The 22170-nt window shown below is 44.0% G+C and overlaps 1 protein-coding gene across 2 annotated transcripts in view; it reads left to right on the forward strand.

Moving 5' to 3' along the window:
- ABCA1 (ATP binding cassette subfamily A member 1) overlaps window positions 1–22170 on the forward strand; it is a 97650-nt gene that overhangs the window by 39598 nt on the left and 35882 nt on the right. For both annotated transcript variants that reach the window (XM_080371371.1, XM_080371372.1), the window contains exons 7-9: window positions 7422–7543; window positions 11661–11852; window positions 19113–19199. In XM_080371371.1, coding sequence (XP_080227497.1) covers window positions 7422–7543; window positions 11661–11852; window positions 19113–19199 — 401 coding nt within the window. The remainder of the gene's footprint in view (window positions 1–7421; window positions 7544–11660; window positions 11853–19112; window positions 19200–22170) is intronic.

Below are 22170 nucleotides of genomic sequence, written 5' to 3' on the forward strand. Positions count from 1 at the left end.
TTTTCTTGTTTTTTCATTGGCAAGCTGCATTTCACAGTTGTCTGTGCTGATAACAGAATTTGTCTTGCAGCAGGGGAAGACACAAAACTATCTCTTCTGTGGTGTGACACAGGGCCTGGGGAGGTGTTGGGTGTATCCCTTCACAGGCAGAAGCTCAGCAGGCTGTGCTTCCTGGCAGGGCTGCTGGTGACCAGCCCACCCTGTGACTATTGCTTCTGTGCTTTCTGTCTTTGCTTTTTGATGTGGCGTCTTTCTGTTGTCATGTGTGTTGGGCCAGGGGGCATGAAAGTATTTAGGACTTAAAGTTCTACCCAAAGAGAGGTATGAGCCTCATGTTTGCAGCTGACTTTCCATGCAGGTTGAAGGTGGGATCCCAGCTGGCTTAAATGTGCTCTGCATCCTTGAAGCCAGTGTGCCTCCACTGAAAGCTACCTGAGGACTGGTCTCTTGTGCATACACCAGTACATGGTGTCAGCTATGCTTTCTGCTAGAGTGGTTGTGCTGGCTGCTATTTTTTTAAAGCTCTTCTAAGCAAAAGTGGTGACTTGTAGAGGAATAGATGGTCCCAGTGCCTGCAGTCCCAAAATGAGAGGGAATGCATAACATTCCCCTTTCTTCCAGGAGAGAACCTAGCTGCTGGAAGTGGGTGGCAGGCTGCCCTCTCTCTCCTCACATCACCATTTGGCATAGCAAATATGTGGAAATGGTGGGCTCTGGTTAAGCAGGTGCTCACTCGTGTATTAGTTAAGGTCTGCAGAGGCAGCACTGTTGCAGCCTGATGGACGCAGAGCAGAGCTGTAGCCTACTGTAAAAACACGTCAAGCCACGGCTGCAGAAGGAACAGCACTTTGACTGTGAGCAAATTAGGCTTGTATTTTCACACTAGCCGATCCTGCACAACAGGCCTGCTGAGCAGCTTGATTTCTTGTCAGCATATCAGGGTACAGCTGTCCAACTTGTTCAGAGGACAGTTTTAGCTCTTGCCAGTATCAATAAGGATACAGGCAGCCCTGAGAGCTATTCCGACCACACAGGGGGAAGGAGTACCTTGTAAGAAAAGGAAAATGAAAACACAGGAATTGCTTTTTTAAAAAAAAACAAAAACAAAAACAAAAACAACCAACCTTTAAAAATGTTGTTTTATCCTGCTTTCTGGAAATTTTGTCCAAAGTTAGGAATATAATGAGGGCAGATTAAATGTGCTTCCTTGCCCAGCACTGGCCCATCTGAAATGTTTGCTTTTCACATTGTAGACAAGGGTCATTGGCTCAGTAGGGTACAATGCTGTAACAGGCTTCACCATTAGATCGCTGTTTCCTCTGGGTGATTGTCAATTCATAAGACATTCTGTCTTTGTTTCCACTGTTGAACTTGTTTGAAAGCCTATTTCTATTTCTATGGAAAGCAGCTTTGGGCACCTTCTGTTTATAAATCAGTGTTGAGTAATGAGCGCGAAATCAGTTGAAGTGTTCAAATGCACCAGTCATGTACTCCTGAGGAATACTTCATTGAAAAAGTAATACAAAATTCCAGTGTATGGATTTTTGTGGCAGCACTTTGTCTGCCTGCTGCCTCACTGTGTGAGGGTTTGCTGAAAGCTAAGGCAGGTTTGTAGCCAGAGTCCTTGTAGTAATCACATGTGCTACCAGTAAATGCTTTCAGCTGCTGGAGCTTCAGCTCCTGGTCTCAGCTTCAGTCCCTTCATGTGCTTGTGTCTTGCAAAAACACCTGTTGCTGGGAGTATGACCAGTGGATGCTGTGGATGAAGCAGGCCTGTGTAACCTGGGAGCCTCATGATCTTGTCCTCGGGTCTCGCCCGGGTGCTGTGGAGCCGTATTGCACAGGCTCGACAGCTGGCTGTGCAATCAGGCTGGCGTGGGCGCCCGAGATGTAGCCCTCACGTGAGAGCACTATGGAGGTGCTGCACACCCACCTACCTCCCTTGCTGTAGATTTTATGTGAGTAGGGAACCGGGAGCTGTGAATCCAAACTCTGTGCAGGGAGAAGAAAATGCCTTAATAGCTCACTTGTCATTCTTCCTCAGCTTTGCTCCTTCTGTTAACTGGTGGAGACAGGTGCCTCTGCCTGTGTTGTGCTGGGAACCCGCTTTTACAGACTGGTCTCATTTGGGCACTTGTGGAAACCTGCTGACTGTAAAGAATGAAGCTGAAACTTCTCATACCCCATCCTGTGTCACCATTTCATCTTGCTGTGATGCCTTAATACTGCTGTTATGGAAATCATTGGGTTGCCCTATGAATGATCTGTGTGGTGAGAAATAAACGGTCATAATCTAACACTAGCTTCTCTGTCACCTTGGTACTTGGTTGTGAGGAATACAGGCTTAGCCAAAGGCTACTAAATCCTCCAACCACAATGGATATCCAGAAAATAACATAATTGTTTTCTGCCTGGTATGTTCTATCAGGGAGTGAAACCCCCTGAAGATAGTCATGTTTGTCGATGGGACACACTGCCTTGCTTTCCTCTCAGCTTCTGAATTAACTTATGGCATGAGTCCCCTTTTTCTCCATCTTTCACCCAGTTCTTTGTGGGTATTTACAGCAGCTGTGAAGCCAGGAAGTAAACGGTAGATCAGACTGTTTACTTGTTTTCAATGAGCTTGCTAGTTTTAAACTGGCTGAAAATCTGGTTTATTGTAGATAATGGGCACAAACCCTTCAGGCAGAACCCACACAAATTGAAGTCAGACCTGGTGAGCTGTATACTCTACAGTGGATTGAGATATGTTAAAATACCACTTGTATGTCTTTTATTTTTAGAAGGTAGCATTCAGGATATGAAAACTGTAGCCACAATTTCCGTGGGGTTTTGGTTTTCTACCCTATTGTTTACATGGGACACTGCACCATTAAGTTTCTGGAGGAAGGTATGAGCCCTCTGTGCTTCTAAGTGAAGCAAGAAAGAACAGGAGAGAAGTTTGAGGAGAGTAGTCTCGCTCTGTAACCTGTCCCCACAGGCTTCTTTGTCCCACGTGTCTGGGGATCTTCCCGCTATTGTTGGAAATGATCACCGTGTACGGTGGGACCTGTCACGGTCATACTTGTAGTAAGATCAAATTAAAACTGTTGCCTGGCTGTGGTTTTTCTTTCTTTCCTGCACTGAGGCACCTCTTGAGCTTGTGAAAGTAACTGGGGATGTGTTTCTAGAATGAGGATGCTAAAAGCCTCTGGCTGTGGAGAATGTATGGACCACGGACACTCTTCACTGCACAATCAATGCTTCAGTTCTAATCTGCATGGAACAGAAAAAGCCCACATAGCACTGGCTTGCTGTTTTTTATAATGAACGTTTTTTGTTTTGCTATTTGATTTAAGCAATAATGTAGCAATGGTAATTCATGTGGATGTCTTGAGCTCCTTGTAGTTGTGCATTGGAGGTTTTTTCTGTTGTCACAATGATTTGATCATTCCTTGTTTGAGAATCAGCCTAGCTCTGTGCTGAGGTATGAAGGTGCTGGAAAAGGCTGAGCTGTCAGGAAAATTTACATCTCAAAGATTTATAATGGTGTGCTAGTCCTGTAGGAGATGCTCTGCAATCTGAAAATCGAGAGTTTCTGGTTTCCATGCACAGAATTCAGCCCCCATGGTCGGTTTTAACCGTGTGGATACGAAGGACGGTTGTGCCTTTCATGAAGTCAGTATCTTTGAAATGCTGCCACATGCAATTATCAAATCGTGACCTGTGACTTCAGAGAAGAGCGGTTTTGTGGTTAAGGCACAAGACTTCCAGCTCTGGGAGCTTTCAGTTTTGCTGGAGACTCCCTTATGTGACTTCAGAGAGGACCTTTCTCCTTGCACTGTATTTCACATGAATGGGGACTGTCTCCTGCTTTGCTGTAGTGCCTGAGCTGGAGCTAGGTAGAAAAAAGCATTTCAGCCCCACTAGGCCTGCTGGTATTGGGGTTTATTTGCATGGTTTATAAGCAAAGCCTCTGTTTATGTTCTCTGCTGTTCTGTTGTTGCTCCCTTGGGTTCAGGAACTGAAACTGTATACCACGAGGACAAGCTACCTCAGTATTTCTCCTGCAGACATTCATCTCGCCACTGAATCGGCAAGATGGTTCACATCAGATTTGACAGTCTTTGAGTGTGGTTGCTCAGTCTTACCTCAAGTTCATCTTCACATTTGTGCCTGCGGCTTCTCTCATTGACCAGGAGGGCATACCCTGTGGTGAGGGGAAGCCTGCAGGACTGTGGCCCCCATGGCTTTCTGTTGAAGATAAAGAGGAGAGGGAAGGAGAGGCTGCAAGTCCAGGTCAGAAAAAGTGTGTGGAGCGACTTCTATCCGACGTGCTGTTGGGATGCCACAGCTGCATTGCTCTGTGCTAGCCAGAGCTGCGCATGGCAATAGCTGACCATACTGATGCTCTTGGTCAGTCTCAAGTTTGAGAGACGTGTGAGTTAAATCACGTTTGAGTTGACATACTTTGCCTCACATTTTTTGAGTAAGTTGATAATGTGTCTGAGCTTTTATGGCAGGACAATACTGTAGTAGTTAGGCCTCTCGTTGTAAAATGTGTTCTTCCACTCCAAATGTTCGCATTATTAGGTAAGCTTGGTACATTAGCCTTCAAAAAACTTGCCTGTTCCTTTTGTTTTCTATTTTTAGAGTTCTTTTAACTAATGCTGTTGTATTTCCTTAGGCCCTAGTGGGCAAGCAGTTTTGGAGGAGAATGGCTGTTTTCAAGAGGAAACCTCTATTAACTCTTGTATTTTTGAAGTATCCAGGGCAGGAATTTAGACTTGATTGCAGTGTTCGGATTTTTTCTGTGGTTTAATGTGCAAGCCATTATGCATGCCTCCATGATTGAGGAGGATTGCGTAAGACGCTAAGCCACAAGTGCTGGAAGTAGGACCAGATGAGGTGGGGGAGAAAATGCATGGTAAGGAAGGCTGGCTATTTGCTTAGGGCACTGCAGCAGGATTGTGGTGTTTGGATTAAGTCCCTTGGTCTTGCAGAGCTTCCATGCACGATCTTGGGCAGACGAGGGGTTGTGACCAGTGAGCACGAGTTTGTGATGAGCTGGCTGGAAGCCAAGCATTGTCCCACAAGAAGTTTTGGTAACTGTATGTTCTGTTCCTTTCATGTTTTCTTCCAAATGATGATGAAAACTCCTTCAGATGTTTGTAGAAGTTGCCTTGGAAGGCAGCTTCAATTTTCAGCAAGTTCTAATGCTAAGCAAGTCTGAAAATGCTTGGCATGACAAAAAGGCAGCAGAGAAATGCCCTGTTAATGCTGGGTTGGTTAATTACAGCTGTGGAGGATGTCAGGCTCTTTGTTACTCCCCATCATGATTATGAACAGGCCAGAAGTAATCCCAATGTAGTTCAGGTTGCTTTCCTGCAATTATCTGTAGAGTATGTCCCCAACCAAGAAAAGCCTGCTTCTCTATGGCAAGAAACCCACAAACAAAAAAGCCTAGGCAAACCCAAGAGCAAAACAACAGTGAGGAAACAGAGAAGTAGGAGAGTTATTGCTTTATTACATTTTTTAAAAAGGTGTGTGGCCCTTTAAGAGGAGCTTAAAAATATTTTAAATGGAGACAGATTAAATGAAAAAGATTGCAAACATCTGATCCCTGCTTGCCAGTGTGCCTTCAGCCAGCTACCCCTTTTGTCCATCTGAGTTTCTGAACTGTTGATGATCTCACCAAAAAATAAACAAGCTGCAAAAGTGTTCAGGGAGTTCAGCACATTTAGGAAGTAACCAAGTAGTCAGGGTAGGGGGAATTTTTCTTCCAGTTGTGGTGAAACAGGGTGCTTTAGCCTCTGCTCGAAAGAAAAGGACGTTTTTGTTATTGCAGGAGCTGGCTCTTTTTCCCAGTTTCTCCCCAGGCTAAGAGAGGGGATAGTGGTTGGTTTTTGGGGTTCAGTGAGACACTTGCACAGTGTGATCAAAACCAGTATATTGCTGAGTGGTCCTGCTCGGGGGGAGAGAGTAGGGCAAGGGAGAATCTTTTGTCCCAGAGTAACCTCCACGTCGCCTCAGTAGAGAGGGGGTAATATACTTTTTCAAGTGGAACAAAAAGGCAACAGGGAATTTGTAACTGGATATGTAGATGAGGGAGCAATGACCGTCAGTAACCCTGCGTGCTTTGTGCTGCAAGAGCAGAGCGTGTGGCTTCCTCCCCTCGCCAGCTGCTCTGCCAGCCTTGGCCCTGGGAAGCAGAAGTGGCACCCGGGCCACCAGCCTCCCCGTTACCACCGGTGGCACCCTGACTGCCCAGTACACTTTTTTCCGAGCGTTGGGCTTTGAGAGTATCGCCTGCCGAGCTAAGCAAAAAAAAACATGAACGGGGAGGAGGGATACAGCTGTTACAGCTGTTCCGTATAGGAGGGGGAAGGAACAAACTCCTGGGGCTCCCTTGCTTTACTTCCCCCTTGGAGCTTGTTGTTTTCCATTGTTAGTAGTGGGCTGTGGCATCCTCTCTAGGTTTCCTAAAGTAGAAAAAGCAGTGTGCCACCTTGCTGGTTGACTTGGCTTAGTCTGGAAATCTTCACCCTGGTAAATCCCATGAGACTTTCTCTCTCAGCTCCTCCTGGCACAGCTGCTTTCCTTATTACTGCTATTTAAGCATAGTAAAGACAGAATTGTGCTCGCTCTGAAAAAAAACCCCAACCAACAAAACACACAGACACCACAAAACAACTCAAAACGGTGTGAGGATCAGTTGCTTAAGCTTCAGGCTCGTGAACTTCAGTAGTGTTATAGAATTATATTTTCCAGATGGTACCCCTCTGATGTGACAGAGGTACAAATTGGTTTTAAAGCCAAGAGCTGAAACACCAATGGCTTCAGAAGGTAGAGCTTTTGCAAAAGAAAATGCAATTAAAAAGCATTTGCAGAAATCTTGCTGAGTGGTTAAAACTGCTTCCTAAATCTGTGTGTGATTCTATATCGTATTTGTCTGTCTGCATGTGTCAGGCTTTGAAATTTATGGCAAAATACATCTACTATTAACATAATTAAATACAGGCTAGTAAACTTCTCGGTGATCCATGCACCAGCTCAGTCTCGTGTTTGATAACACAGGGATTAAATGAAGCTGAACCTTTGTGCAAGGCTAATGCTGGAGTAGGTTTCACCCCAGGGGAGCAGCTTGGTGTATCTTGCTTCTGTGTATGTATGTGCAAATTGAGCTGAAGTAATGATAGTAAAGGGAGTTGTTTCTAAAGGTTCTTTATTTTTTTTTGAGATCGACATCGTGGATTGACGTCTCTGAAAGCTGCCAAGTTTCAGAGTACTTTGCCAGCAGCTTCTCTTTTCCCTTTGTGCTATGGTTTGTGTAATTCCCTCTCCCCTATTTGTTAGCTTTGCTTTTCCTGTTCAGAGCTCTCACATGAGTTTCCTTTTGGCTTTGCCCTGACCAGAATGTTGCTTGTTTTGTCACTTTCCAGACTTGAAACTTCGGGATTTCCTGGTTGACAATGAGACATTCTCAGACTTCCTTCATCAGAATGTGTCCATGCCATCATCTGCAGTAGAGGAGCTACTGGATGCAGAGGTCAACCTCCAGCGGGTAAAGAGCACTTTCAGCCACTAATGTAATGCTTGTCTACTGCTTGTTTAACCCTAGTGCCAAGGTCCACCGTGCAGGACGCCTCTGTGCTAGGTGTTGTACAAACACAGAGGAACATGTAATCCTTGCTTCTCTCTTCCCTCTTGCCCTCAATTTACTGTCTTATTTGGTTGGAAACTGTAAAAGGACCCATGTACAAATGTTTTGATCTGCACAAGAAAATAGCCTAATGCCCTTCAGGCTAAATTTAATTTTTTCTTTCCTATTCTTTTTACCCAAGTAAAACATTAATGAAGTTGCTAGTGCTGTTTGGTTTTTTTGGGTTTTTTTTTTTTTATTTTATTTGATTAGAAATGAAAATGGGGTGGTTGGTTGGTCACTCAGCATGGACTGGAGCATGGCTTCTGTGTGTTGCTGTGTCTTTGATTCCTGTGCAGCAGAAGGAGGCATGCTTTTTGATTTGTGTCTTCAAGACAGTATACTTTTATGTAGTACAAGAGAGTTCTGATCTCAGATGAAATTCCTGAGTGCTACGGTCGTTGCTTTCATAAACATAGGCAGTGGTGACAATGGTCTAGAGCCCCTGGCTTGGGATGGCAGTCTGCCGTTGCCAAGCTCAGAACATGTTTTTTGCTAGGCTGGATGAATTGGTCCGCCAGCATCCTTTCTAATGCAGAAGTCAGAACTGGTTGTTTCCGACTTCAAAGGAAGACCTGTTGTTCTCTTAGGGCAGTGCAAAAGGTTATGTGCAAAAGGAGGAGGAAATCCATTCTGCTTCCCAGCTCCAGATCAGATCTTTTCTTTGAAGTGGAGTTGATTAGTAGTCCTTTCAGACGTTGTTTTCATGTAATTACAGATGCTGTCCCCCTTCGCATGCATTGTCTCATTTTTCAGTGGATTCTCTCAAGCCATCTGGTTTAGTGCAGTTTGATAATTAATTCTAAAAGTTAAGGATGTGTTCTACTAAAAAAAAAAAGTGGAAAAATTTCCTGCCCATTTTAGGCTACAATTTTTGTTTTACTTGAAACTGATTTGCTGAAACTCAAGCTAGATTAAAACAGAATTGTGCTATGGATGGTTCTGGAAGGGTAACCAGAAGGCTTCAACATAGTCATTCTCCCTTAGCTGTTGGTAAGGCAGAATGATTATTAAAGAGACAAAAAAGCTAACTTTGACTCATCATGTGTCTGCCCTATTATGTTGGTTGTATATGGCAAAGCCAGTGGAAGGAGAAGAAAAGCTTAGGTTTTGTCTACATACTGTATCTGAAGAGTGGCGAAGGGGTAATCGGTCAGCTAGTTCTTCCTTGAGTGCTTGAAGCTTTGTTCTTGTTTGTGGAATTTTTGTCCTGATTCTGCCAAGGACACTGGGAGTGATGTTGTTTAGTCTTAACAGCATTTTGTGCTCTGGGATTGCAGGAAGAGCTAATGTGAGCAACAGGGCAGTAAGCTGCAGAGGAGGCAGACCAAACCTTTCTTTGAGCATTTTCTAATACAGATAACTGAGAGCTCTGTCTTCCTGCAGGATGACTATTTGACTCACAAAATGAACCCCTTTGATTTTGCTGGAGATCTGGGGTGGAGATGTGACCTCACTACTGAGCTGCATAGTGACTACAGAATTAATAGGCAAGAGTTGTTTGGTCTCTGACTGTATGAGTGGGTCATAGCTTCATTCATAAGGTCATAGAGAAGGGCCTATTCAGAGTATGTAAAGCACTCGCATCAAATACAGCCTTCTCCTGCAGTCTGTTAGTGTCCTGTGATTCAAGGACAATGTTCAACAAGCCCAGAAGTTATGATTTGCAAGCAAGTAAGGAACTGTAATCACCAAGGCGGTGGGACGGTTGGTCACTGGTGTTACTGCAGTGGCAGTACTCTAACATGCCAAGCAGAGTCATGTATCCAGCATACTGCATACAGTGCAAATACATGAAAATGGCCAGAGCCTTGTCTTGATGGGTATGTTGCTTGCTGAGGCAGAGTGGCTCAACTTTGTGTTTGCCCGATGGTGGCAGGTGTGCTCAGAAGGGTGTGGGGTTTGGGGAAAGCCTGGATCAGCAGTGGGCAGGCAGCTATCTAGTAGTCTGATGTGCTGCCATTGTCCAGGTGTGGCTGTACAGCTCTAATATGGCTTGGATGGCAGGAGCAGGTCTTTACCCTGTGAAAAGCTACAGAGCCACAGTGAGGTCCTGGGCCAGGTCTGCAGTGTGACATGTTGAATGGCAGCAAGGAGTAAATGGTAATGGCTGGGGTATATGCTGCCTGGAAGAAATATCCCTGTTCCGTGCAGCAGGAACAGTCCTGGAGAGAACAATGGGACCTGAGGACAGAACAATCACCTGCGGCTGCTTTCAGACATGAGCCTGGTATTTTGAGAGTCCTCAGGGGACTTAACCTGTCATTTAGAATGTATTTGCCTATTGAAGACACTGTGGCTTCAGACAACTTGAAATGGTTGTAGAGAACCGGCTGGGTGTGACTGGGTGTTTCGGTGTGCAGGGGTAGGCAAAGCCTTTGTTCTAGGATGACATGCTGTGGACCTCACTATTTGGAAAGAGCAGCTTTTCTCCAAAAGAGCTTAAAATCTGGGTGAAAAAGATGGACAGACATAGGAGAAGATGGAAAGATTGTTCACTGTTTGGAATGAGCACCAAGGTACTGAGAGACACTGGTTTTCTGTATGCCCACCCAGGGAAGCTGCTTTAGACTCAGCCCAGGTCTCCTGAGCATTATTGCAGTGCCACAGGAATATCCCTTTTTCAGCATGGCTGCAGTGGTGACAGTATCTCTGCTGGCAAAAAACTCACCCAGACTATTTCTAAAGGCCAGCCTTTTTGAATGCGAGAGCTATCCAATTTATTCAGCTGAGCGTGCAGCATGGAAACATCCTATTTTTGGCGTATGGATGCAGACTAAAGTTAAAGGTTTGCACAAGTATTGCATTTATAAATCTCTTCTCTCTCCTGTCAGTTCCATCTGATTGTTTTCTGAATGTAGTGCGCTTTTGCCCCTGGACTGTTGATGCCATTTTGGTTTTGAAAGACAAAATTTTCAGACTTCTCAGCATGATTCAGGAGCTGTTAACTCTTCTGGGATGTGGATCAATTGTCTTTAGCTGTTGCTGGAAGTTGAACAATGCATGCTGGGTATTACAAAAGAACAGAAGGAAGAAATTAAGTGCAAAGCTGTTGTTACCTGTGCATTTACAATAAATTTGTTCCTGTCTAGCCCCAAGGCAAACAAACTCTTTCAAACAGGGGATTCTGGATTTTCCTTGAATTTATCACCTTTATGAAGTGTGTACCTGTTTGACATGTACCTGTTTGTTCAGCAAACCTAAATCATGTAACTGACCTTAATAAAATAAACTAGGCCATCAGGTCTGAAAGGGACTGATAGTTCAGAAGGGATTTTCTGCATTTCTTTCATTAATAAGGAGGTTGCTTGGGGATTAGGAAACATTACTGACAAGAAAACAATCACCTTAGGTAAAATAAGCCCATGAAAGAAGACTAGAGTATTATTTCTTGTTTGTTGCAGCTAGTAAGATAACTTTTTCCACTGATACATTATCTGCCTCAAAACACTGCAAAATGTTTTTCTCTGCAATTAGTGAAGAGATACTTCAGAGCTAAGGGAGGAGTGATCTTGATCCACAACAGCACAGAAAATGTAGCTGGCAGATACATCTAAGGAGTTTGGGACATAGGTCTTTTGCCCTTCACATACATTTGCCAGACTTGTGTCTGGTCACAAGCGTTATTTTTTCTGTGGCTCAGTTCCCAGAAGACTCAAGATTAGGCAATGTGTGTACCCTTGGTTGGAGGAAATGGCTGCTGTGGAGGACAGGATCACTGCTGCTTCTGTACATGCTTGTGGAGAAGTGGAGAGAGACCTGCCTCTCCCAGGACTTCTTCCCCAAGTACTCTGTGGGGAAACATGTTTTTCTTGGCATTGAGTTGCGCATGGGTCAGGGCTGTGCAATCTGTAGGAAAGAATGACCTCTTACCATTCGTAATGCTTCCAGGTAGGGATTAGGTTTTTTTAGGTGATAACCAACTCTGTGCTGTGTGTCTTACATGAAGGGAGACTGACTTACTTCCCCACTTTTCCAGGTCATTGTGTATGGTTACCGAATGCAGCTGCAGGATCTCTGCAATAGCTCAACATTGTCTGAATTTCTTACAATCCGAAATCAGACAGCAGCCATGGACTCTGAAGCCTTTGTTTGCACCTTGCCAAAAGAAAAACTCCATGCAGCCGAACAAGCCTTCCGTGCTAACCTGAATCCTTTGAAGCCCCTTCAGGTAAGTCCACTGGTCCCACCTGTGAGAGGCTGTTGTTGACACAGTGACATTTTCTAGGGCTTTCAGTCTAGGAATTCATCCCTGCATTTCCAGAGTGAATGGTTCATTGGCAGTAAGAAAGCAGAAGGATGGTCTTTATCGCTGAAGCATGAACAGCACTGCTTCTTCCTGTCATTCCTACCCTTCCTGTTGCAGTGTGGTACCTGCAGAGCACAAATGTGTGTGGTCCACTGTTCACTTTGTCAAGAGGAAAGTATTTGTGCTGTGTACTAACAAACAGGCTCTTCGTTGTCCCTGTGTTTTAGTTAGATGTTGTGTCTTGGCTGGAATGAGCCCAGATGTTAGACCAGCTTGTGCTGAGTGATAAAACAATCACCCTCTGCCCTTGCCATGGGGTCACAGACTGCAGCAGCTTCTAGCCAGTGGCAAGCCACGACCTTTGCACAGGTCTAATTCATACAAAGAGTGAAGTTTTAAAGCCCCGTTTCGAAGATTGACCAACTGGATGGGTTTTGGACCAAGAATTCATTGAACTTCAGGAAAATACATCATTCACAGGATGATTGGAGACTGGAGCAGACTTAACTCTTTTTTTCTGTGCAAGCCCAGTGATGCTTTGTTATAGGTCTGTGGTATTTGGTAAGATACAAAAGTTTGAGGAAATTAGTGCTGGAAATATCAGTAGAGAAAAGAAGGGAGCACAGAACCCACTCTGTTGCCCACTAAAACAAACACTCTATTGTCTGCTGTGGAAGAAATAAACACTTTGACTCTGTGTGTTTCCAGATTTGATGAGCCTTTCAGGACCAAAAGTCATGTACCACTTGCTTGGCTTTGTCCCCAGTCAAAGAGGGTCATTATCAAGTACTGGAATCATATTACTCTTCTGTGCAGTACATAGTGGTAGTTCTCCACAGCTCATCTTCTGTTCTCCACGTGTCCTCCATCTGCATTTTTTCTTTGCTGCTGGAAGAGCAAGATAATCATAAGTGTTAAGGGATGAGGTAACAGCACTAAAATTGTCCCCAGAACAAAGATGGGCTGTTTGAAAAGGAATGGCTATAGGCAGTTTTTTTCTGTTCAGTTAGATGTATATATATGCAGTTACTTCAAATCATTCAGAGTTGCTACAATTTTGGGGACCAAGGGGGATGAAAATAGCCGGCTACAGTACAACTTAGTATTGGTCTTCTGGGCGCTCTGGAGACTCAGTCTTGCTTTTCTCATCTATGGAAATATCTACAACTTGGCTGACAGAAGCAGGTACTTAGCGTATCTTTGTTGTTACATCTGTGTTGGTGAGAGAAAGCAGTAACAAGGCACTCTATGCCACTTGGCAAAAGAAGAGTAGATTAAGACATTATGTGCAACTTCAGGGGACTTCTGAGAAGTTGGCTCATGATCTCAGCTTCAAAGGAAAAAAGCTCCAGTCCAGAAGCCAGCAGCTCTAAACCTGCTGTGTATTGCACACTGTCTTGTAAGGTCCACAGTTTTGCTCAGAAAAATGTCACAGGCTACCCTCTAGTTAAGCTGCTGTAATGCAGGTGAGTGAAAGAAAAACCAACTGGCTTCAATGTGGCCAGACAAAGTGGGTGAATTAACTCTATGATCATTCATGACCAGCACATTTGAAACTTAGTGTCTTTAAAGGTTAAGAAGTGCTTTGACCTGCAGTAACATCTTTGAACAAAGAGGGAACTTTCTGCTCGAGAACAAAGCAGGCTTTATGACATAGTTTATCATTAAAGGCACTGTGGGTCAAATCTTGGACATGCACACTGAAGACAGCATGCACCATGTCTACTACAGAGCCTGTGAACCAATGCCAACAATTTGTCCAGAGATTTATTTTTAACTGTTTTACTTAATCCCCTTGATACTTCACAGCATGGCATTTCAGCAAGTAAATGTAAGGGCCAAATCAAATGCAGGTACAGCAGTAACTGAGAGGCAGGGTTTGGCTCATATAATGGGACCTGGGCTCCGTTGGTCGCAGCATTCTGTGATTTATGGAGGGGCAGCTTCTTAATATGATTAGATCAGTATAATTGGGGTAAAAAGGACTTGCAGCTGTGTGCAAACACCAAGGGCTTGAATACAAAACCAGGAGGTTTTGCCACTCAAGTATCTGGGCAGTAGAGTGGCTATAGTTTCTTGAACTGTCATAACCCAGGAGACTCAGGCTAGGATCCACCTGCTTGTTCCTGCCCCTGTGCATTCCTGTTTGTTGTCCCCTCTGCAAGACGATGAAGTAAATTACATCATGGAATTGATCCAGATTAAAAGTGACTGACCTGATTGTGTGCTTACACAAACACTTGTGCTGAAATGTGAAAGGGAGGGTGCTACACTGAGAACCCAGTGGCCAGGGTTTGTGTGTGTGGGCTGAGACTTTGATGTCAACACCTGCTTCTGCCAGCCTGAAGTGTGTGCACATCTGCAGCCTGAGGAAAACTGTAAGTGTTCTAGGTAATTCATAACAGAACACTATTTACTAGCAAATTACAGACAAAGCAAAGTTTTAAAAAGGAAAATAAGGTGTGTGCATGGTGAAATGCATGAGCTCTAAATGTCACAGCACTGCTAAACAAGTTTTTTTTTCTAAAAAAGGTGAAAAATAAACTCTTACCTGCTCATCAGTTCCATCTAGAACAGCTTGAGCATTGCCCAAAGTACAATAATAGCAGAAAATTTTAATTTCGAGTCCTTCTTTGTCTTAACTGTACTAAGCTTCCTAGCTCTACCACTGACCCTTTGTATGACTTCAGTTTAGCTTTCTGTGTAGGGTGAGAGCACCAGCACATAGAGGCATGGTAGGGAGCTTGAGGTGTGTCTCCTTATTCTTTCTTAGGTAAGAACCCATTTGAGATGGGCTGTTTAGATCGAACTCCAGCAGAATATATGGGAGTGATCAAGGGCACCAAGGCAAAAGGATCAGCTTTTCTTCTTGACTGAGCATTCACTCTACTGGAAGCAGCAAACATTTAAAAAAAAAAAAAAAATCAGTTTCCTTTTTCTGGGACCCATGCCTTAATTTTCACTGATTCTCTGAAGCCTTTTGGCCAACAATAAGTAGTACTGAGCACAGGGCATCTTGTACAATCTGCTTGTGGACATATCTTCGCTTTTTGAGGTTTGCCTTACACTGGCTGTAGTCAGTGAGACTGGAGAAGCTCATTTGAGAACAGCAGCAAAACAGTACCTCTGATTACTTGCACACAAATTTCCTTTTTGGCTTTCTCCCTGTGCTAGGCCAGCAGTTGTCCCATGGAAGAACCACACAGTTTGGGAAACGTTACAGGCATCCCTGTTTAGCAAGAGCAACAGCAGTAAGTCAGAGGTGTTCCTGGTACAGGACTGGTACTGTGATGGGTGGAGACTGTCTTATATCCTAGAAGTATCTGTCTGTGGGACAGCTTTTCCTCTGCAAATCTCCCCAGTTTTGGAAAGTATTTGGGGGGGAAGGTTAAATGACAAAGGAAATCCAGATTTGTCTCTGTGGGATTTCATCTCTGCAACACTGCCTAAGAAGGGCTTTGCACACTCACTTCCAGTAGTGTGGGTCTGTAATAAGCTATAAATACGTTGTCACTTCTGTCGTGTAGTGCTTGTTGAAAGAGTGTGGGTGAGTGTATAAAAACCCGATTGTTTTTTCTCCCTTCGTAATATAGGTGGTATTTTGTCATATGGTTAGCATGAGCCAAGCATTGAACAATTAAATGAATTTCAGTTGGAAAGTGGCTTTAGAAAAGGTCTCTCAATTTAAATACAGGCTGCAACTGAACTTGTGGCTTTCTTTGCTCTTTTGAAAGTGTTTTCAGTCAAGCATAATAGTATCATGCTTTTAAGCAATTGTACTTTGGGGCTTCCACTCCCAGGAAAGAAAAGTAGAAGACTAAAGCATGTGAATTTTATTATTTTTTTTTCTGCAAAATTCAGCGTAAAGGTTCTGTTAAGATCAGTATAAAGCTGTAATAACTATTCCAAAGCAAACATGACAGAGTGGTCTAGCTATATGATGCACAGTGGCTGAATTCCATTATGACCTCCCAACATTTCAAACACCTGCGTTCTCGTGCATGTTAAAGAAATGGAGTTGTCCATCCCTTCTAGCAGGAGCTGACAGTTGGACGTATTCAAGGCTGGTCTTGACTGTGCAGTCAATGCTAGTCATCTCAAATATTTATCTCTATTTCGAGTCTTGTAGCATGCACACAAGAGTCCACTCAGTGCAATCTGTACTTCAAGAGTATTACGATATTTGCTGCCTCAAAAGACAAGTCTAGGTGAAGGCATGACTTGCCAGCCACTAACACTAATTGTACGAGGCAGGTCTGTTCAAAAACCACTAGAACTCTTTCCACAGCATGCCTAGAAAGGACAGGTGATGGTTTTGTGGCTTTCACTGGAAAATAAGTTCTTGTCTCCCGCATCCCAAGATGTAGTGTAGACACCTACTAAACACACTCTCGCAGTGGGACTAATCTTACTGAAGGATGCCCAGAATCTCAGGGTCTTCATAGAAATTTAATTAACTGCTTTACCTAGTGAGTCACTGCAAAGAGTTATTTTCCAGGGAAATTCATGACATGCTCATCTGTTCGAAGAAGACTGGCCACTTGTGATTGATTTTTTTTTTTTGTCATTGTCTCTGGAGATAAGACTTGTGAGAAGCTTTCTGAGTGGGCCTTAGAGTGCAAAGGTTGGTGGTAAAGAAATCATAATTCCCTCCATTGTAAATGGCATCATGGCAAGTTCTGGTGAGAAATGAACTTGGAGTGCTGTGAATTTCTTAGGGAAAAAAGGTCAGGGTGATGGAGTGTGAATGGATAGGTGGGTTCTCATCACATTTCAGGGTGAGATTTGCAAGTTGAATCATTTTAATGGGTCAGACCAAAGTCCTGTTCAGCTTAGTTTCCCCTGAGCTAGTCCAGCAGTGGCCCGTAATGGAGGCATCTGAAAGCATGCAGCCATGGGGAAAGTACGTAGTAACACTTCTGCAATGTAATGTCCTGTTCTTCAGTAGCTTGCAACTCAGACTTTCTCAGCTGCTGCTGGGATCTTAGTGTTTGGTAGCACCCGGTAAACTTCTTTCTTTAATGAAGTCTTCTAATTTCTCAAACCCACATGAACTTTTAGTACCTTCAGCATTGCACAGTATCTACTGAAGTTCTCCCTTTTGACTAAGCTTGTGTGTGCGCAGTAGCTCCGTTGGTTTGTTTTAAACACCTTTTCACTGGAAGCCCTCTAGTCCTGTATGGCGAGGCACAGTGAGCAATCATCTCCTGTTCCCATTCTCCATCCCACTTGTAATTCTACAGATCTCCGTCATAACTTCTATTTGTCATTACAGGTCCCATTGCAAGAACTGTGGTGTATTGTTCTTCCTTCAGGAGTCGTTCTTATCTCGAATCATACTTGTGGTCTTTTTCTGTATTTGTGTTCCTCCAGAGATGGAGGACCCATAATTGCACATAATACTTGAGAACCAGGATTGTACTGTGCATTTATATTGATGTTAATATGTCTTAATCACTGTAGTGCTAAGATCTCCCTTTCTGAGCGGCAGCAGCTAGTTCAGAGCCATCAAAGGGTATCTTAAGGTAGCACTGTCTTCTCCCTATGTACTTTGCAGCACTGAATTGGTCTGGCACTTTGTAACAGTGTGTCAGCATGAGGCCTTTCACTAATCCTTTGCAATTGGCTTTTGACTCTTCACTGTTCTGAACCACTTAGTATCATCAGAAAACTCTTCCTTATTCACCCTGTCCCTGAATCACCTCTGAATACAGTGAACAACACAAATCTGTGTAGAGCTTGATTAGGTGTGTGGAGCTGAACAAGCACATCTACTGTTAGACATGCACCTAGAACTTTCTACCTCATCTTGTTGCTCAAGTGGTAGTGCAGCTATATAGCTTTGATATTTGGTGACTATACTTCTTTAAATATGTCTTGAAGGTCTTAGCCTGTGGGGGAGTTGAATTGCTTTTCTTTTAGGCTTAATGATGTATTTTGATTTATCAAACCTGAAGGACTGTTGTCTAGTGGAAATCCATAGAGGTTAGAGAGACCATCCCTGAATTTGCAACTGGCTTTGGAGCAGGCACTAACTGTGCACTCAGAAAAGTTAGCTGGGTTTTAAATGCCCCAGCAGATCCATGGAACAGTGCCCACTTACACCAGCTGGCACTGACCAGGTCTTGTCACCTTCCACCAAATCAACTATGACAAGTGAAAGCCTCTAGACTTTCCTGGAGTAGTTTCTGGAAGAAAAGATATAAAAATTAAAAGCTTCAGCCCAAGAGATGTGTGCTGAAGTCAAAGGCCTTGGCTGTTCCTCTGTGTGTCACAATGCTGTAACTTTAGCTTGCTTTCAAATGCTGCAACATGTAGCTGCTAGCATGAAATCTTAAGAAATTATTTTAATCTTGATTCTTTTGAAACACGGATTATGTCTAAATGTTTCCCATGCCAGATAATCCAGATACATGAACAAAAGGAGAAAAGAACCCCAAAAACCAAAACCCAGGTGCCACAGTTACATATAGAGCAACTGGAAACAAGTAGTTGTCTTCAGTATGACTTCCTGCTACAGCAAAGTTTCCTGAAAGCTGTGAGTTCCAATTCTGGAAACCTGACAATCTTTCTTTAGTAGTGATGGTGACTGTCAGCTGTTTCCTAGAAGCTGGATGTTTTAAAATATGTCCTAGGTTTAGATAAAAAACATTAAGGCCTGATGGGGAGGGCTTGAGCAATGACGATGGTGTACACTGCAGCAGGAGTTCTGTGTATCTGAGCTGGAGTCCCACTACAAGCTTGTGTCTACCAGCTGGTCTTTGCCCCCCTTGGGTAGACTTTGCATCCCCTTCTTAGCACTGGCTTGCAGGATTTCAGGTCTGTCAGCATGCTGTACTGTAGGCTGTGCTTGTTTTGTGACCTGTAATACAAGCTGTCCTTTGGAATGCAAGTGTATGTGCATGCATTTTTAGCGTTTTACTGGGGTGGTTCTGGTTATGGCATCTGTGTACCTAACCTGTGAGGAAGGAAAGGGGTGTTGCCATTGTATTGTGGGGTGCTGAAGCCCAGGGTATTTTAAGCTCAAGGCTGTGCAGAAAGCTAGCTCTGTCTTCTCTGTCAAGCACTTTGCCATGTAAACAGTCCTTACTACTCTTCTTTACAATAACATTTAAAAGAGTTTAATTTCTTTGGTTTTATGCCTCACAGTGACTTTGAGTTTCCTTTTGTTTTTTTCTGCAGACACAGCTTTCTTTCAATTCCTCCTTGCGGGATCTATCAGAAACTGTGGATGCTTTGAGGGAGAGCATTGGGAAACTTGTTAAAGAGGTAAGGAGCACCTTCATGTCAGGAGAACCTGTCACAGTGGTTGCTGCCTTAGCCTGCAGTTGAGTACAAGAATCACAGAATGGTTTGGGTTGGAAGGGACCCTGGCTTGTTTTGAAACTTGCCCTCATCCTACAGCCATTCTCACTGTGTCAGTAGTGGCAGCACACAATTTGTGACCCCTTGACACTTCAAGTTAGAAACGCCGTAGGAGTTGATCAAATGCACGGTTAAAGGTTGGGCCCTCATGTGAGGAGCAGGAATTTAGATGTTTTCTGTGGGGCTGTACTTCTGAGCAGTAGCACAACTGTTGGGCTCGCAGTACATCTGCTGCCTAGCAGTGCCTTGCAAACAGCATGTGGAGGTTTGCCTCCTTCCTATTTTTTTCACTCAGTTGCCAGCTGTGTCAGCACTGTTGCTTGGTTATATCTACTGGTTTGTGGGTGCTGTGACAGTATGGCACATGGAAATGTTGTGGCTGTTCTAATCTAAATAAGTAGCTCTAAGTTACCGCTTGCTAACTAATTTTTGGGGGCAGAAATTGTTTTCTGGTCCTTGTGGTGCACTCAGTGCAATGGCATCACAAGACTGGCTGGGAAAGGCTCTGGCAAAACATCAATAGAAATGTGCAGGGGCAAAGTGACATTATAGAGGCTACAAGTACTTGTTTTTGCAGGTAAAATGATGGACTAAAAGAAAAGCCCTGCATGCCTAGCATGAGTCAGAAGCCCAAAACTGGGGGTGGGGTGGGGGGTGAGCCAGAAACTTCTCTTAGTTGCTTTTTGGCTAGCTCTGACTTTGAAGTGCTGCTAGTAGGCAAAAACATTCTTTCCCTGAAGCATAAATTGCAACCATCTAAACTAAACAATGCTGCTGCCGCCTCCTCCCCTTTGCTAGTCTTCCGTCTTTGCATCAGACCAAGAGAGCTCAGAGCTGTGAACGGTAGTAACCTCGGAGAGCATGCATAAGAGCGGGTCACTTCAGGTTAGCGCGCACTCCACTCCCACGGAGGGGCAGCTGCTGGTAGCTAGCACCATGCCAGCCAACAATTCCTGGCACGCATCCCTCCCCGAGTCCCACAACCTGCTGCCAGGTCTCCTTTGCAGTGAAATTAAGATTATTCCAGGATCAGCTTCAGTTAAGACCATAGCAGAGCTCTTGCTGCTAGCAGGGAGGTTGATTACAGCTGTTTCCCGTTACGTCACTTAAGCTTGCCTTTTTTTCTTGTCTGGGATAAAAATAATTGAAACCATGTGATATTCAGTTTGCTGATGTGGCCGAAAACGTCCCAGGGTAATGTGCCTTTTGCTTGGCAGCTGTTTTGGGCAGAACTACCTTTTATTCTGCCCTATTGCTGTGCAAACAAAGGCAGCTTTTTCCTCTGTGTACAGAATGAGCTGCTCCAGATGGCTTGACCGAAAGTTACTTCTTATTGTCTGGCAGGCTGATTCCTGTATGAAAAGGAGGGACTTGCTCCCTTGTTTCGAAGGGCAGCAGCTTGAGGGGGTGGAGAGAACTATTGTTTGTGCCATGTCTAGGAGCCTTTCTAGCAAGGAATTTTAATTAAGAGAATGGTCTGAACAAGATATTTGTCTCTGAGTGTGGGGATTGATTGGATCTGTGACCCTGGGCTCTTGAAAATCAACCTAGGAGGGCAGATTAAACACTGAGAGCAAGAGCAACTTTTAAGAAACACTTGAGAGAGCCAGGTCTGATGTCTGGGAGAAGAAATTGCTCAGTAACTAGTCACACATGGCATACTTCCAGTGGTGTGAACAGAGCAGCTCTGCATGTCAATTGTAAAGATACTGGTGCCAAAGATGAAACAAAGCTCCTTGCTCAAACTGTTTTAAAATTGTGTTGTAAAAATGTATTTGCTAATGCAGTCCCTCTGCAAGATGATTAACACCTCACATGTTCATGGGAATTAGCTGCACTTCCTATTTGTGTACCTTTGCTCATGCTAGGGATTTTATTGTACTTTAGCTAAAGCAGTTGACTTTTTTGCTCAGCAAAAACAGCTGTGGTACCTAAGGTACCAAAAACTCCCCAAGGGGTCCTTTTGAACTGGACATTCAGACAGTCACACTTGAAATGCAGCCTAGGCCTTCTGGGTGAGGAATCGTCAAATCCAAAAATCCACATGAGCACATGTAACCACAGAAGCTGTTGTGTGACTTTTTTTTTTTTTTTCATTCATGTCCCATGATGCTAGTGTCCTGTCAGCCACACTGAACCTTTGGAGCCAGATTGAGTGGTACCAGGGTGCAGACGAAGGCAGCAGTAAGGAAATGAAAGTACACTCGAAGCAGGACACTCTGGACATACATACTGAATCCCCAGGCTTTGGTTGTTCTCACAGCTGCCTTCCATCATATCAGTGTTATGTGTTCTCAGGCAGCTAAAAATAGAGGCTCCCTGTGTATGTGACACATCATAGCTGTTTAGCTCAAGAATTTTTGTCCAGATGTTGGCACATCCGAAGCATGCACAGTGCTACGGATGAACGGTCAGGTTTGCCTGCCAGAGGCTCAGGCCTTACCTGATTCTCACCCTGCTTTCCTTGGGTGGATTTGGATTTAATTGTTTCAGCATACTGTCATTTTTTGCGTTCTTGCTGGCTGGCCTTGTCAGTTGTCCTACACTTTGATCATCTGCATTTTATTTAAACGAAGGTGACAAAAGCAATAGACAGTGAGCAAAACCAGCAGATGGTCTTTGACACTCTTATTGTCTCTGAAAACAGGGCAGTTGAGCCAGAGCTTCTAAAGTTGTTCCTGAGATGCAGCTGATGAGCAGTTGCAGTTATGTGTCTCAGCAGGTCTGCTTGCCCTTATTAGTGCATTTTGGTGCTCTGGGCAGCAGAGCAAGAGCATCCAAGTTAGCATCACCTGATACTCAGTAGCAGTCAAGAAATCAAATCAAATGCTAGAAAATATTTAAACGAGGATAGAGAACCAGCTGTAAGATGGTT

Source organism: Falco punctatus (assembly GCF_963210335.1).
Source record: "Falco punctatus genome assembly, chromosome: Z".
NCBI lineage: Eukaryota > Metazoa > Chordata > Aves > Falconiformes > Falconidae > Falco > Falco punctatus.